Source organism: Siniperca chuatsi, linkage group LG5 (assembly GCF_020085105.1).
Source record: "Siniperca chuatsi isolate FFG_IHB_CAS linkage group LG5, ASM2008510v1, whole genome shotgun sequence".
NCBI lineage: Eukaryota > Metazoa > Chordata > Actinopteri > Centrarchiformes > Sinipercidae > Siniperca > Siniperca chuatsi.
The window spans coordinates 5163229-5177813 of NC_058046.1; the positions used below are offsets into that span (position 1 = coordinate 5163229).

Consider the following 14585-nt stretch of genomic DNA (forward strand, 5'->3'; position numbering starts at 1 on the left):
TAAGTTCCTTTTAGACTGAACTGCTTGTTTGTCTGATAAACTACAAATAGAACAACACTGGGTGTCCTCCCACCACCAATCCTTTACAATCTCAATTTATTGGTCATTATCAATCAAGTTTTTGTACCAGTTACTTTATTTTAAACTTTAAAATTGTTACAGTAAAATATTAACTTCCTTTAAATCATCAAGCTAATCTAACAATAGCGATTGTCATAATATAGTGATATATAGGTCTTGAGCTACTAAATCAAAACCCACAAGAAAACACTGTGGTCTTTATCAGTGAAAGGCCATCTACCTCATCCTCGCCTCTCCTGTGCACTCAGCGGTGCTTGGCTGTCATGCAGGTGGATGATGATAATATGAGGGTGGTGTAGAGCTTCCAGACAGGAGATGGTGCCAGATAAGAAGACAGGACCTCTCAGGGAGGTAAGGAAGCCCCCCCAGGAGTCAACAAGTTAGCCAGCGAGTTTAGAGGAAGTACTGTGGATGTGTGGCAGCATTCTCCTCAAGGAAACTGCAGTACATATCTATCTTTGTTATTATAACTTATTCCAGAATGTAATGTAGTGCACACATGTTATTCTTACTTTAAATGATAACACTGGCGTTACTGAATTGTTGTTAATCTCACTTAGCTAATAATGACTTTCTGTCCACAGCTAAAACTCTATCCATCACCTCTGCCAACATTGTGAATTGACATTTGTTTACCTACTAATGCTGAGTGCCATGAAAATGCATTTAGAAACAGGTTCTGAAGATGTAATTGTTTTATAACGTTATCATCAGGTCATCTATGATTCTATGATGTTGCTTGTGTAGAATGCCTTCTTGAGTGTATCTCAGTTGAGAAACAAAAAAAAAATTTCCTAAAGATGCCGTCAGATGTTTCTAGCTTGATGAGATGAGTGTAGAAAGAGGGTGAACCATAACTGTAGGGAAGAGCGTAAATCACACTCCACACACTTTACCCCCAACTCTGTTGATACAAGGTGTGTAACAGTACATAAAATTTATGGTTCAACTTGGTTGTGGGGTCACTGTTCAGTATGATTTTGGTACAGCGAGGAAAACACATGATTGAATTTCCTTTTCATTTATTTTGAAAATGTGATTGAATTTCCTTTTCACTTATTTTGAAAACCACTCAACAGTGGCTCATAGGCCATTCATGGCGTAAACATTAAGGCACTCAATCAATTGTATAAGGTCAGGAAGTAATCTAAAAGAAAACAACACACACCCCAGGCTGTTTTAAACTACCTCTAGTAATAGACACACTTTTGAGCTATTTCCACATATAATGTTACCTGACTTTACTCCTTGTTCAGTGTTGCTATAATTTACTGGAAAAAAACCATGACCCACCCAAATACGGGATAATATGAGAGGGTCTTCTAGCTTTGACTTCCCATTTGCATTCTCTGACCGTAACCTTAAAACCTAAACCTAACTATAGGCTCAGGTGTTACAATTACAGTCAACAGACCTGCATACCTGTGTCTAGCAAGTTGATTGGTACAGTAGATCCAACTCCTGTTTGGATGTGAGTTTGTACAGGAAAAGGAAAAAATGGTACAAGAATGTAAGAAACAGGCACACAAACAAGAACAACTCCTATTTAGTGCATTGTTTGGCATACCGAATCCAAAGTTGCATACCGAATGTAACATCCTGTACTGAATGCTTCTGGACAAATACACGTACAGTTACTCTCCAAGTAGATACAGGTCTGCCCAAGTCCACAAATGTTTTTTACAAAGCTTCACAGAACACAAAAGAGTTTACAGTGAAAGTACATCTGTCATGTGACTTGGCCATGGATTGATTGGTTAGATAACTAGATGACTAAAAACTTGCTTGGACTAAACATTTCTGTTACACTGATGCATGCATACAGCTTTTAATGAAAACTATAGTTAAAACAGTATTCACCCCACCAGTATACATTGAGAAAGGTTTATAAACTATTTATATGGCATCACATTGACAGTGTAAGCGAGTTACTCTGTGTGGATCTGCCTGTGACCACTGGACGGATGTAAACCCTTTTTTTTTCTTTCTGTAAGCACAACAAAACTTGCCTTTTGTGAGCAACTTTCACTAAGACAGTTTTGTTTGGTGCTGTATTTGTCCTGCAAACCGTAAGCTTAGTGCACTTTCAAGACTCCAGTCCAATCTCTATTGTATTTTTCACGGCCTAATACAAGAGATGAGTGTAGCTTAAATAACAGTTTATAAAGCTGTCGGAGAATTGATGGTGTGGACAATACGGGTGACATATTACAGGCTGACAGAAATCAAATTCCATAAAAGTGAAATTGAAAACCCTCCGTGAGGCGGCCTTGCTGCTGAGTAGACAGCTCGTTTTAAAGTTTTCAGAGGACTGGAGAAAGCCAGCGCTGCGTGTTGCAGCCCATTTTTAGAACAGGCCATGGACCCGTGAATTCAAATGCTACTTATTCTCTGTCATATATTATTTTATCTCTATATTTCTTCCTGTCAGATTAGGTTGTAAAAGTGTTCCCTGTGAGTATCTGATGGCTGATTTGGAGGATTGTACAGTCAAACATATGTGAATGGGATCATAGAACAATGGTGTTTATATTGTGTTTGAAAATTTCAAATGTAGAAAAGGAAAAATGTACATCAGAGAATGCATTAGTATATCCACTGGTCTTGATAAATAAATAAATAATAATAATAATAAATAAAAGGGCTAATTTCATATTGTCCCTCTACAGGGGTTTACATGTGGTTCGTTTATAAAAGAAAATCGGAAGAAATAAACGGTATTTCATTTAAAAACCCCTGTGGTTACTGAAAAAAATATAGCTTCAAGGACATAGTAACATATGAAGTCAGAAACCCACTGCAGGAGTTATAACTTGTGTTATTCTGTTGGTGATTTTGCCTTGAGTGTGTTCCTACAGAGAATAAAATGTAGCCTCTTTTGCAAACAGGGAATGACGTTAGAAGAAGGCTCGTAGGAGGAAGCAAAGACCTTTTAAAGCTAGAATGTGCAAAGTTTTGGCTCCAGCATTTGTCACTCATGTTGGTCAGCTGTCCAACTTGAAATGCCACTCTAAGCTGAAGCAGGGAGAGCATAATCTACATCTAGAAAGTACATTGCTTAAACAGCTGATTTTGTATTTGTAAAAATGATGCCAGTGTTAGGAATGCTTGTGAACTGGTCTTACTTGCTTGCTTAGCTTTGCTCTTTTCCTCATACTTTTCTCTGCTGGGACTATTTTTGTGTCTCCTTGTAACCACGAGCATCACCTCATGGCCATATGAAACACACCACCAGCATGTGATTAAACACAGCAGACCTTTCCCACAGTTCCCACAGTACAAAGAATGAAATATTCTATTTTAGAGCTGAAACAATTACTCGATTGACAGGAAATTAACTGGCATCTAAGTAATTTAAAAAAAAAAAAGCTGAACCAATTCTCTACTTCCAGCTTCACAAATACAAAGATTTGCTGCTTTTCTCTGTCATGTCTGGTGTTAAATTGAATATTTTTGGATTCTGGATTGGTTGGTCCGCCAAAACAAAACATTTGAAGATGTTGAAGATGGCTTTGGGAAATCATGATGAGCATTTTTCACTTCATTTTATAAGTTCATTCATTTTCTGACATTTTATATGCTTAATTGATTGATTGAGAATCAGAATCATCAAACCTAATAAGAATGGAGTCTTTGTAGTGGAGCAGAGCTCTCCAGGAATCTGATGATTGGGATGTTGTCTATGAAATACAGCATATTAAGATAATTATTTCTTCTTTGTGTGTAAAATTTCTTGTGTTTTCTTATATGAAGCAGATGCCCCATGGTGATGGCCGCCTGTCGAGCCACAACATGTCCTCTCAGTACCGCATGCATTCCTACTACCCAGCAGCCACCTACCTGACTCAGGGACTGGGCTCCACCACCTGTGTGCCGCCCCTCTTCAGCCTGGAGGACAACAACAACAACTGCTCTGAGACCATGGTGGCCTGTGAGTGACACACAAAAACACACACACACACACTTCTCAGGCCCCATAAAGTTTTACCCAGACTTTATCAACAGTGTGGTTAAGTACATTCAAGGGAGGATTGCACTCAAGTCAAGAGTGCCATAAAATGTACAAGATGAAATTAGTCTAAAGTGAAGCTTTTTTACTTTTACTATACTTACTTTTGTGCTTTTTACTTTACTTCAAATACAGAACTGTGTATGTAGGTCTGACTCAAGTTAAATTCATGTGTTGCATCTTTTTACATGAATCAGTCAAAGGAAGAATAGCTACAAACCTACAAAGTTAGATCTCTGTACTCACCTTTCTTTTCTTTTTAAAGGATGACAGAAAGTTCAATAAAATTATCCTCAGCTATTCAGCCTTAACCATTTGTCATTTACAAGCATTAATGGAAAAACACATATCTTTTGGCTATAATTCGCAGCCATCACAGATGAAGTTATACATTTTAAAACAACCACAAAACTGTCAAGGACCTGATGGTGCAGCTCTGTTTCTTTTTGTCGTGTTTAAAAATGAAGTAGATCTGATCTCTGATTTCTGACTATTCAGCAGTAGATTTTTGGCACTCTACGCCACCAATCTCAGCTGAGCATGCCTGCTGATGGTGGTTGCCTGGATTTTGTGCCTTTCTCAGTACCTGTGAATGTGGGTAAATCAGATTGTGTGTATTGCCTAATATGTTCAGTAAAGTATTTGTGGAACTTTGCAAAGAATGCATGTAATTACCTGATGAGAGTCAGATAAGAGGGAAGATCCAGCACAATGCAGTGGGAGTAAGTTTTAAACTGTAATTCTGTGAGACCTTATTTTTCCTTCTCTGGTGCAAATGGTGGCTTCCTGTTTCACAAATGATCATCACTTCCAAATTGCACATACATGTGTAGTAGTAGTTTGTAGTTATAGAGGGATCTTGTGTGCTTGGGTATTGGTTGCACGTATTATATGGCATTTGCTTTTATAAGTGAAATGTGTCAAAATTAGCGCAAGAGGAAATTATCGAATGTTGCAAATCCCAGTTTGCATGTTGCAGATTTGGTGAAACAGGCCCCAGATCATCAGTGAGTCAAACAGTGAGTGAGATTGTTGATTAAGTTTAAGAAGTCTGTAGGTGGCGCTCTTTTCTTTGTCTGTGCAGCCAAGGTGTAAGCCACTCCTTACATTTACTATCCTGCTCTTACTCTGTAAAGGAACCCATTTTAAGCCCTAATTCTTTTGACTTTTGGACAGTCTGGGGTTGTTACACTGATGCTGTTTTAGTGCTCTATTTATCTAAGATGAGATGTGATGTTTTATAGATATTTTGAGAATCCTGTAAATTCCTTTCATAACTAATCACCTGTATGGCTATGCTTGCGTTTTCTGGGGGCACTACGTTCCACAATTGTAACAATAGACCACAACTGACCTAATTTTTGTGGTCCGCTGATTGGCTAATTTACACATAGGGTATCTATGTATATACAAAGAACTATTGTGAACCTTCATACAACTGAAGTTTATATAGATGGAAATGCTGTAGATGAATATACCAGCACCAAGCGAGACACAATGCTGGAGTCTTTTCACTTTTACTCAAGTTGTGCTGCCCTCCGACGCATCTGTCACTCATTCAGGTGTGCAGGGATATTTTCCAGTTATGTGAAGCCTTATTTGTGTAAAATAAATTTTTTTTTTTGTAATTAACCATATCTGTCTGATGTTACCCTGGTTTGTCTTAAATGGGTTGTGATTGACAGAAGGCAGGTCCTGTTAGTTATTACATATCTCCTTTTGTTTTCTATTCTGCTTGGAATTGAATGGGAGTGAAGGTTTATTAACTAATTTGTTATTATCTTTAATGATGGTGCAAAACTTAAATCACTGCTGCTTTATCCCTCAAAATACAGCAGTTTGATTAGTGAGCTTACCAACCAGCACAACTCCTTATATGTGTGTGACTAGAACAAAAAGGTCATTTTCTTTTGGAATTAAAAGATGAAGTTGATTGTTATATAACAGTGGTATTGTATATTATTACCCATTTATAAAGGACATAGGGGAAGAGTGTTATTAGTACAACATCAACATCCTTCTTTTAGTGAAATAGACTGTTGACACCACCAGCATCACAAACCTAAAGACCCCCGCATCTTCCCTTGTACATGTGTTTGTTTATGACTTTCACCTGTCTGTTTCCTGTGAGGGTCCCATGTCAGCCTCATGCTGTGAATTGCCATGCTCCATTACAAGATAACAACGCTCTCAGCGGGTGGTCCCACATTTGGTGTCGACTTAGTCTTAAACACCAGAGAAACAAACCTATGAAATAAGTGGTTTTCAACCTTTTTTTCTGGCTCGTGAGTCTTTCGAGCATCTGAAATTAAGTGGGGAAGTATTCTTTTCTATATATTGAATTGTATTGTATAGTAAAACAGGTAAAAAATATTAGATCCAAATGAATCTAACATTGGACACTCCCAAAGTTTCTTCTTTGATTTTGCCTCTCTCATACAACATTAAGACACTGAGGGATAAAATCTGTGTATCATTACTTTTGAATAATGCAACCTTTGTATAACTTAACTGTAATAAACTTTGCCTGGTATTTACCCAGCATGTATGGATTCAGGCTAATGCCGACTCCCATATCTTTTTTGCCATTAATTGGAATATTTTTGAGGCACTGAGGGGTAAATCTAGCCTGTATATCATTAGAAAAAGGCAAAGGTTTCAGACACAGTAGAGAAACGTAGAGAAAATATACTCTTTTTTTGCAGTAGAAATGTGTTTTGTTTCACCTACACCAAAATCTTAGGGGGTGTTCTTTGCTCTTCTTCTGCTGTACTGTGTATATAATAATGTGATAGAGGGATCAGACTTAGGGTCTGTTACAGGATGGCATACCTATAAAACAATTTGCTTTCAGTATCTCTTGTTATACAGAGCTGAGAGTTTGTTGGAGGTTTGATTTAGCATTGTGTTGTCAAAGAGTCAGTCTAAACACGTGGTGCCCACTTGGTACAACCGCTGTTTGGAAATGTTTGCCCTCAGGGCTTTCTGCCAGAAAGGCTTTCTAACGGTCGTAGTTTGGTTAGGTTTAAGAAACAAAACTACTTGGTTAGGTTTAGGAAAAGATCATGGTTTGGGTTAAAATAACGTTGACTTTTGGTTTCACACTGGACACCCTGAAGGCAAACTTCTCCCATGTGTGGTACAACCACTGCCAAATCCAGTGTGTGGGTGTGTGTTGAATATAAACAGGAGGCTTCCACCGACTGAAGATGAACCCTGTTACTGCAGAGGAGGCTTTTTGTAAGAGCCTCTGTGTCTAAGATGCTGTGTGTGAAACATTTTTGTGGCTTGTCCTTTCCCTTGTCTGCACAATTATGCGTCTTGGACTGTGTCCTTGATGTCGTTTCAAGGCTAATTCATATCTTATCTGCTGAGCATAAATCACTCTGCAGGGTTATAAGCATGTTGTTCCTGTGAGCATCACATAATGAACTTTTTATCTTAAAACATACTGTAGCTTTTCTACTTGTTTCTTTTTATAGTCTGAATTACTGTATTTCACGTTGCTTTTAGCTGCTCTTATCCAGAGTGACATGGAGCTTTATTTCCAATTGGACCTGAAACAATTAGTTTAGTAATTAATTGAATAGTCAAGCAACAGGAAATTAATCTGTCTAGTAATTTTGATGCAAAATTACCAAACATTCTCTAGTTCTAGCTCCTCAAATTAGGTGGATTTTCTGGTTTTAAAGAAAAATGGTTTTGGACTAGCACTGCAACTAACGATTATTTTCAGGTTATCTGTCGATTATTTCTTCGATTAAATGTTTATGCTACAAAGTGTAAAAAAAAAAAAAAATGATGAAATTGTCCATTACAAGTTCCCAGAGCCTACAGTGATGTCTTTAAATGACTTGTTTTGTCTGACTAATAGTCCAGTACCCAAAAAACATTCAGTTTACTATCAAAGAAGACTGAGAATTTAACGATTAATTGATCAAAATAGGTGCCAATTAATATTCTGTTGATTGACTAATCAATGAATCGACAAATCTATTTTGGACTGTTGGTTGGATAAATCAACCAATTTGAAAATGTCACCTTGGGTTCTGGGAAATTGTGTTGGATTTTCACGATTTTCTGACTTTTTAAAGACTAAATCAATGAATCCAAATGGGCAGATTAATTGATAATGAAAAGTTGCAGCCAAATTTCCAATATCACCAAAACAGCTTAAGTAAGGAAGGTAAGCTAATATACAGAATATTGTCCTGGTTGTTGGTTTAATTTGACATTTGCTTCAGTACATAAAAATTCTGCCACAACTCCTCTTAATCCTTGAATTGTTTCGCTTTGACCGAACACGTTATGTCCCTTGGGATCAGTCCATGAGGAGGAAATAGCTGTGAGCTCTGAGCCTACCTGCCCTCCCCTTCTACCTGGCTGCCAAACAGTGCCCTGTCAGATTTATCTCCCTCCCAGGATAGGGCTAATCAGTTGGCCAAATACAGAGATCCAAATAACCTTCAGGAGTGCCACGCTGTCCTTTCCCCTCCTCTCCTCGCCTCCTTCTCCTCCCCCTCTCTGCCCTCCCCCTCCGCAGGCCCCGCTGTCTCCGCAAAATTGCCTTCTGGAGTTAGTGAGCGGGAACAGTTAAGATTTACAAACAATGATGAAGCTTGTCATGCGTCTTTCTCCATCCGTCACGGCGGGCCGGGCGGAGCTGTGGGTAGAGCCGTCCTGGTGTTCTTCATAAAAGCCAGCTCTCTGTGAAATACGCCCCCGGTCGGCCTGTTTACTGCCCCGCGCTCGTCAGCAGCCCCGCCGCCGTAAATCGCCGAGCAGGAGGTGACAGCGCAGTCCATCAAACTCCCACCCCACCTCGCTGCCCTCCCAACATCTCACCTCACACTGCCCCCCCTCCCCTCCTCTTATATACACACACAGAGACACACACACTCACACTGTTTCTCCACAAACACCCGCCCCACTTCCTCACTAGGATCTAACCGGGGAGGCTCAGATGAGCTGCCCCAAAAGAGTTATGGCTGTTTCAGTCTTACAGGAGACAGCTTCAAGCCGAGTCTGTTGGTGTTTATGTTCTTCTTTTTTTTTTGTCCTTGTCTACACTTTTTTTTTTTTTAATTCAAAACTGCTCAAAGTTTGCAAGATGTCAGCACAGCAACTTTCCTTTCACGTACTACTTACTTTTTTTTGGAAAACAAGATTTATACTAAAGTCAGACCTCAGAATCGAGCGCCGCTGTGCTGGCTATACGTTTGTCTGTTTTGTTATATTGGTGTCAGCACGGAGCGTACAGTAATTTAAATGCAAATCAGATTGTTGAGGTATTGCAGATGTTAATCCTGCTAATCGATAGACCTGTGTGAGCCCATTAAGTTAGAAATCCATTACTATCTTTCTAGATGATATTCTATTGATTTTTCTTGCTTCAATCTATACTGTACTGTACACCAAAGTGAGTTACTGCGTATAAAGTCTGTCGTTTCAGGTTCTCCGACTCCTCTGAGAAAGAAAGGAGTAATAAAACGATAAAGAGATTGGCGTCAGTAAGTTTCTTTGTTTCGTGTGTAAAATGGGCTTTACCTCCACTCAGATCAGATTACTTCAAACTTGCACTTGCTCACGCCCACGCACTCTCACACACACACACACAAACATTAAGGAAGTCCCTTCAAACACACACACTTCCCATGTACTTGCACACACGCTCGTGGCCACACTCATTCTGGAGATGTCAAAGAGGCCTCTCACTCTTTTGGATTTATTAAACCCGAAACAAATCTGTACCTCTAACCCAAGAGGTGACCTTTTCAAAGGAAGTGCTGTTTCATGTCATGTAGCAGCAAAAGTTCATTTCCTTGGTCACCGACATGCTGACAACATCACTCACCGCAGTACATGTACTCTCTTGTTTCACTACCTGAGAAAAGCCAAGGCTAGAAGAACACTATTGGTTTAGATGGTGGTGTAATGTTTTCATCTTAACAATTAATACTGTAAGTTTTTTACTAGTCATATCATCAAGTTGTAGTACCTAAAGTATCCCAATAAATATTGGTTTTGATGAAAACGTTGGGCTAAAATTGGTAAAGAATGAACGTTTTTCAATTTAATATTTGTTTCAACATAATTTCAACATGTAGTTAGGACCAACTTCAGATTTAAACTTATTAACTTGAATGCTGTTGAAACAATGATTATATGTCAGAATCAGAATCAGCTTTATTGTCCAAGTATGTGTACACATACAAGGAATCTCTCAATGTACTTACACAGAAACAGACATAACAGGTAAGAACAAGGACAACAAAGCTGAAAAAAAAAAAGTTTAGGATTCACAGGACACATGTACATATGGCAGTATGTGGAAAAAATAGGTGTATATATATATATATATATATATATATATATATATATATATATATAAACATTTATAAAAAGCACCAATGACCAACAACATAAAATAAAATGTTTATATACATATGTAACCTAGTCGTCAAGCAACTTTTCAGGCAAATTTAGGCAGGTTTTATCCCAAACCTGTGTTCACTGGGATTGTTCACATGGTATTTTCTGACAGTTGATAGTCTACCCTGCTTGAATATGTTATATTTATATATTTTTGAGATTGAATGAAATTTCTGTTCAGTGTTGATGATGGACAGGAAAAAGAAAAGATGTACATGGTCCAGAAACACAAGGACAGTGCACATGGGAAATGCCTATGTGCACTAAACCACTGGAACTCCCCCTTACATTAGAGGTTTATAATACTATTCATATTTTTTGTAATTCATATTTAATTAATCAGTGTTCTCTTCATTTTCTCACTGTGCATCCATGACAAATGGCGAAAGGCTGTAAGTTTGGCGAACAAAAAAAATGTCTCATTAATGAAAAAGACGAGACAATGTGGCGATAAACAGAAGCAATCCACCTTGCACAGTTTCAGCGTTTTAGTACTTTATATCACCTTTTCTGAAATAAAGTTCAGTAAACACCACACACTTAAATAAATAAAGTTGCTGTTTTAAAGGAATGATGTTGCTACCTTCTGAAGTCAGAGATTTTTTGAGTAGGCTAATAAACCCTAGAAAATACCTACATTTCCTTGCAATTTTTCAGAAAATTAATGCATTTTGGTTGAGTTAATGACTTCAATTAAATCAATCAATCTGATTCAATCTGTAAATAAGAGCCAGCAGCAAAGAAAGTGACCCTGCTGGGGCCTGTGAGACCCCGAAGGGCCTCACTGAATGTGTGGCTGATGGAGTGTCTCTCCTGGCTCTTGGTGACAGTGGAAAAGTTCTGTGTGGCCTGTCAGATTGTCTTCCCCACCCTGCTGTGCTGCTAAGTGCCCTGATAGCTTCTGGGGCTGTGGATGGGCTAAATACCAGTATAATTGTCTGCTCAGGGCACAAGCACCGTTGTAATGTGTTGTACAACACCACCATTAACACAGGCCTGGGGCTGTGGAGACATTAAATGGCCAGGGCTGTGTAGTTTATGTCCTCTTCCCCTCACTCTCTATTTCGCTCTCTCACTTACACACACACACTAACACACTGTCCAGCTTTGAGGGACCTGAAAGGAAATGAAACGTGATTCTATTGACTTCTGTTTTATCTAATGCCGTTTTTCTGTGCATCAATATATAAACATCGAAGGTAGGGTTATTTCAGTCTGGTGTCCTGTTTCTGTAAATGCAGTATGTGCAGAGTGAAGTACTGATTATTTCTAAAGTTATTATATATCTTAAGAACTTTGCTTGATAAATGTATATTTTTAATGACGTTATCTCTCTAAACAGTGTCTTCTTACTGTCCAGACACTATAATCCTGATAAGAGAAGAGTTGATAGAAATGCTGATATGCTTTTCTTTGCCTTTAATTGTTACTGTACCATCACAGAATCAAAAAGCTGCTGCGATGACTTTGTGGACTCTTAGGTTACGTAAAGGTTGCCCTGACCATCTAATTGGTCGAGCTTTTTGGGGCTACAGTCAAGATCTGCAGACGCTACTGAGGGCTGAAACCTACTGGAACCTCGTCTTCATATTTTTGGGAGAAAAAACTATTTAATATATATTGTGATTTGCAGGTAACAATGTGTATTTATAATAGTTTCCTAAAGAGATGCTGGAATAAATATTAAAGAAACAGCAGTAAAGAACAGTGCTCTTTTTAATTAAGATGCAATGTTCATTAATAATACAGCAATAACAGCATTTCTAATTCCTAACCGTTATTATGGGAAGTAACTAATTTAACTGTAATATGTTATTTGTTAATTTGCTGGGTTGATATAAATTCATATTTTTCCTTCCTGACCCCCCACAAAAGTGAAGACTACATGTAAACAAAGAAAATTGTAAAAAATTATTAAAATTTCCATTTGACCCTTCATGGAGAAATAGCCTGGAGGGGTTGCGTGGGTTTTGCACCTCTATTTAGACAAATGTCTGTCCAAACTAATTAACTAAATACAGTTCAGTTCTAACATTAGAAAACAATACATCACAAAATCAGCACATTTACTGCACAGGGTGTGTATCTAAATGTAATCTGCATATAAAATATTTCATACACTGGATATAACATGCATAAAGTGCATGTTGTTTTCCTGATTTCTCTGTATAAAACAAACTTGTTTAGTTATGGTGCCCCTCCCAATCATGCTCTTGTAGTCACTTTCCTTGCGTTGTTTTGTGCAGCAGCGGCGGCTCAGCTTGGATTGATAAATGATGTTGCCTTGGCAGCTCTCTGAAACAGCTGAATGACTTAGATAAACACATATGGCAGCTTTAGCACCCGCGAGAGCTGTCCTTCTTTCCATAGCAATATATTTCACTCTTCGTGTGTCCTTTACTTTGGCATTTTTCTTACCCTGTCGACTCACAATGAATCTCTTGTTTAAAATGTAATGATAGAAAAGTCTCGCAAATATTGATCGGCCGCTTCAGCTCATTATTGCATATCCATAACTTTTCGACGGATCACGTCAAAAAGCCCGACGATAGACTGACAGGCCATTTTGTGAGTTGATGGGGCACAGTAGCCAAAATGGAGATTTAGCATGGGGATGAGGGCCGTGTCACGCCTCTCCGGCAGTCATCTTCACCGGGGACAGATTGGTTAACAATGCAGGAGCAAAGGTTCCTCTCTGCTTAATTAGCCTTTGACCCCGACACTGATGCCTTCTGTCAGCCTGCGTTGGCCCTTCAGCTCCATAGCAAACCAATAATAAGCATTTAAGTGTTTTCTGACCCCCCGTAATGGCTGCATAAGAGACTGCATCCCTTTGAACAATTGTCTCAACAGCTCTTCATTTGGGAGATGAGAATGAGAAATATGTGGAAGATTTAACTGCACACACAATAAAATGAATAGTCCTTATTCATGATAAAGCAAAAGCTATTAGTTGACTCTTTATTTAGTTCTCTGATTAAGGTGTTTGATGTGGCTTGAAATTAGTTGTAGCTCCGGCTTCACTACCAGGCTTACTGTAAGAGCAGTGGTCACAGTTCAGTGTAGGCACTTGTGGCATTTGCTTTACCAGCACCAGCAAGAATTCAGACGCCTTAACACTTTAGTGAAAAAGGCCATTTGTTCTAAAATGTATCAAACCAAATGAGATGTTTTTGTTTAATGTTTTGGCACTCCCCTCAAATGAATAAGAGCAGTTCTCTCAAGTTACCTTTACACAGCAACTGAAAATACCAGTTTGAATGATCACTTCCTTGATGTGACACAGATCAGATGTTGTTCAATTATCAAACATGCAATTTCCAACCGTGCCTCCTTGAAATTATATATATTTACCATTTTGAAATGAAATTCCACCCAAATTACACATTTAACCGTGCTAGCAGCGTGGCTGTAGGGATGACAGTGGTCAGTTCACCACTTTGGTCCAGACTGAAATATCTCAACAAGTATTAGATGGATTACCATGAAATTCTGTGCAAACATTCATGTCCCCTGACTTATTATCTAGGTATGTTAAAGCAACAAAGCAATTGTTTAAGATAAGGGAAACATCATAGTTTTAGTTAAATGGTGAAATATTAAAAGCTCTGAGATACAAGGGCGTACCTGCTTTTGCAATGCTAACCTAACATTAAACGAAAGACGTGTTGTAGCTTAAAACCTAACTAATTGCAGGACTCAAATCGTGTCAAAGCTCTGTGCTTTACATGCCCCCCCATCCACTCTGACCACCTCCGCTCTGACTAAAGTGCGGTACAAAACGTAGCACTTCATGGACAATGAACATAATCCATGCAAGAATTAAGTTTTCTCCAAAATGTACTGTATTTGCCAAAACCATAGTACCATTAGTAGTATATAAACGTAATTAATAGGAGACAGTAGTTGATGTAGTTGCATGTTATTAGTTATGTAGCAAAAATTGTGCTTTGCATGAGATGTAGCTCAAAAAAATGGATGGACGGATCTTTTCGGCATTGCTGTGACTTCATATTATTATCAGACTTGGGTCACATCATAAAAGACTTACAGAATTAGGAGT

The 14585-nt window shown here is 38.5% G+C and overlaps 1 protein-coding gene across 2 annotated transcripts in view; it reads left to right on the top strand.

Annotated features, from left to right (window-relative positions):
• dmrt1 (doublesex and mab-3 related transcription factor 1) overlaps nt 1-14585 on the top strand; it is a 33878-nt gene that overhangs the window by 10071 nt on the left and 9222 nt on the right. The window contains exon 4 of one of the 2 annotated variants that reach the window (XM_044196976.1): nt 3838-4012. In XM_044196976.1, coding sequence (XP_044052911.1) covers nt 3838-4012 — 175 coding nt within the window. Of the gene's footprint in view, nt 1-3834; nt 4013-14585 lie in introns of both variants that reach the window. The other variant, XM_044196975.1, reaches the window with a different exon arrangement.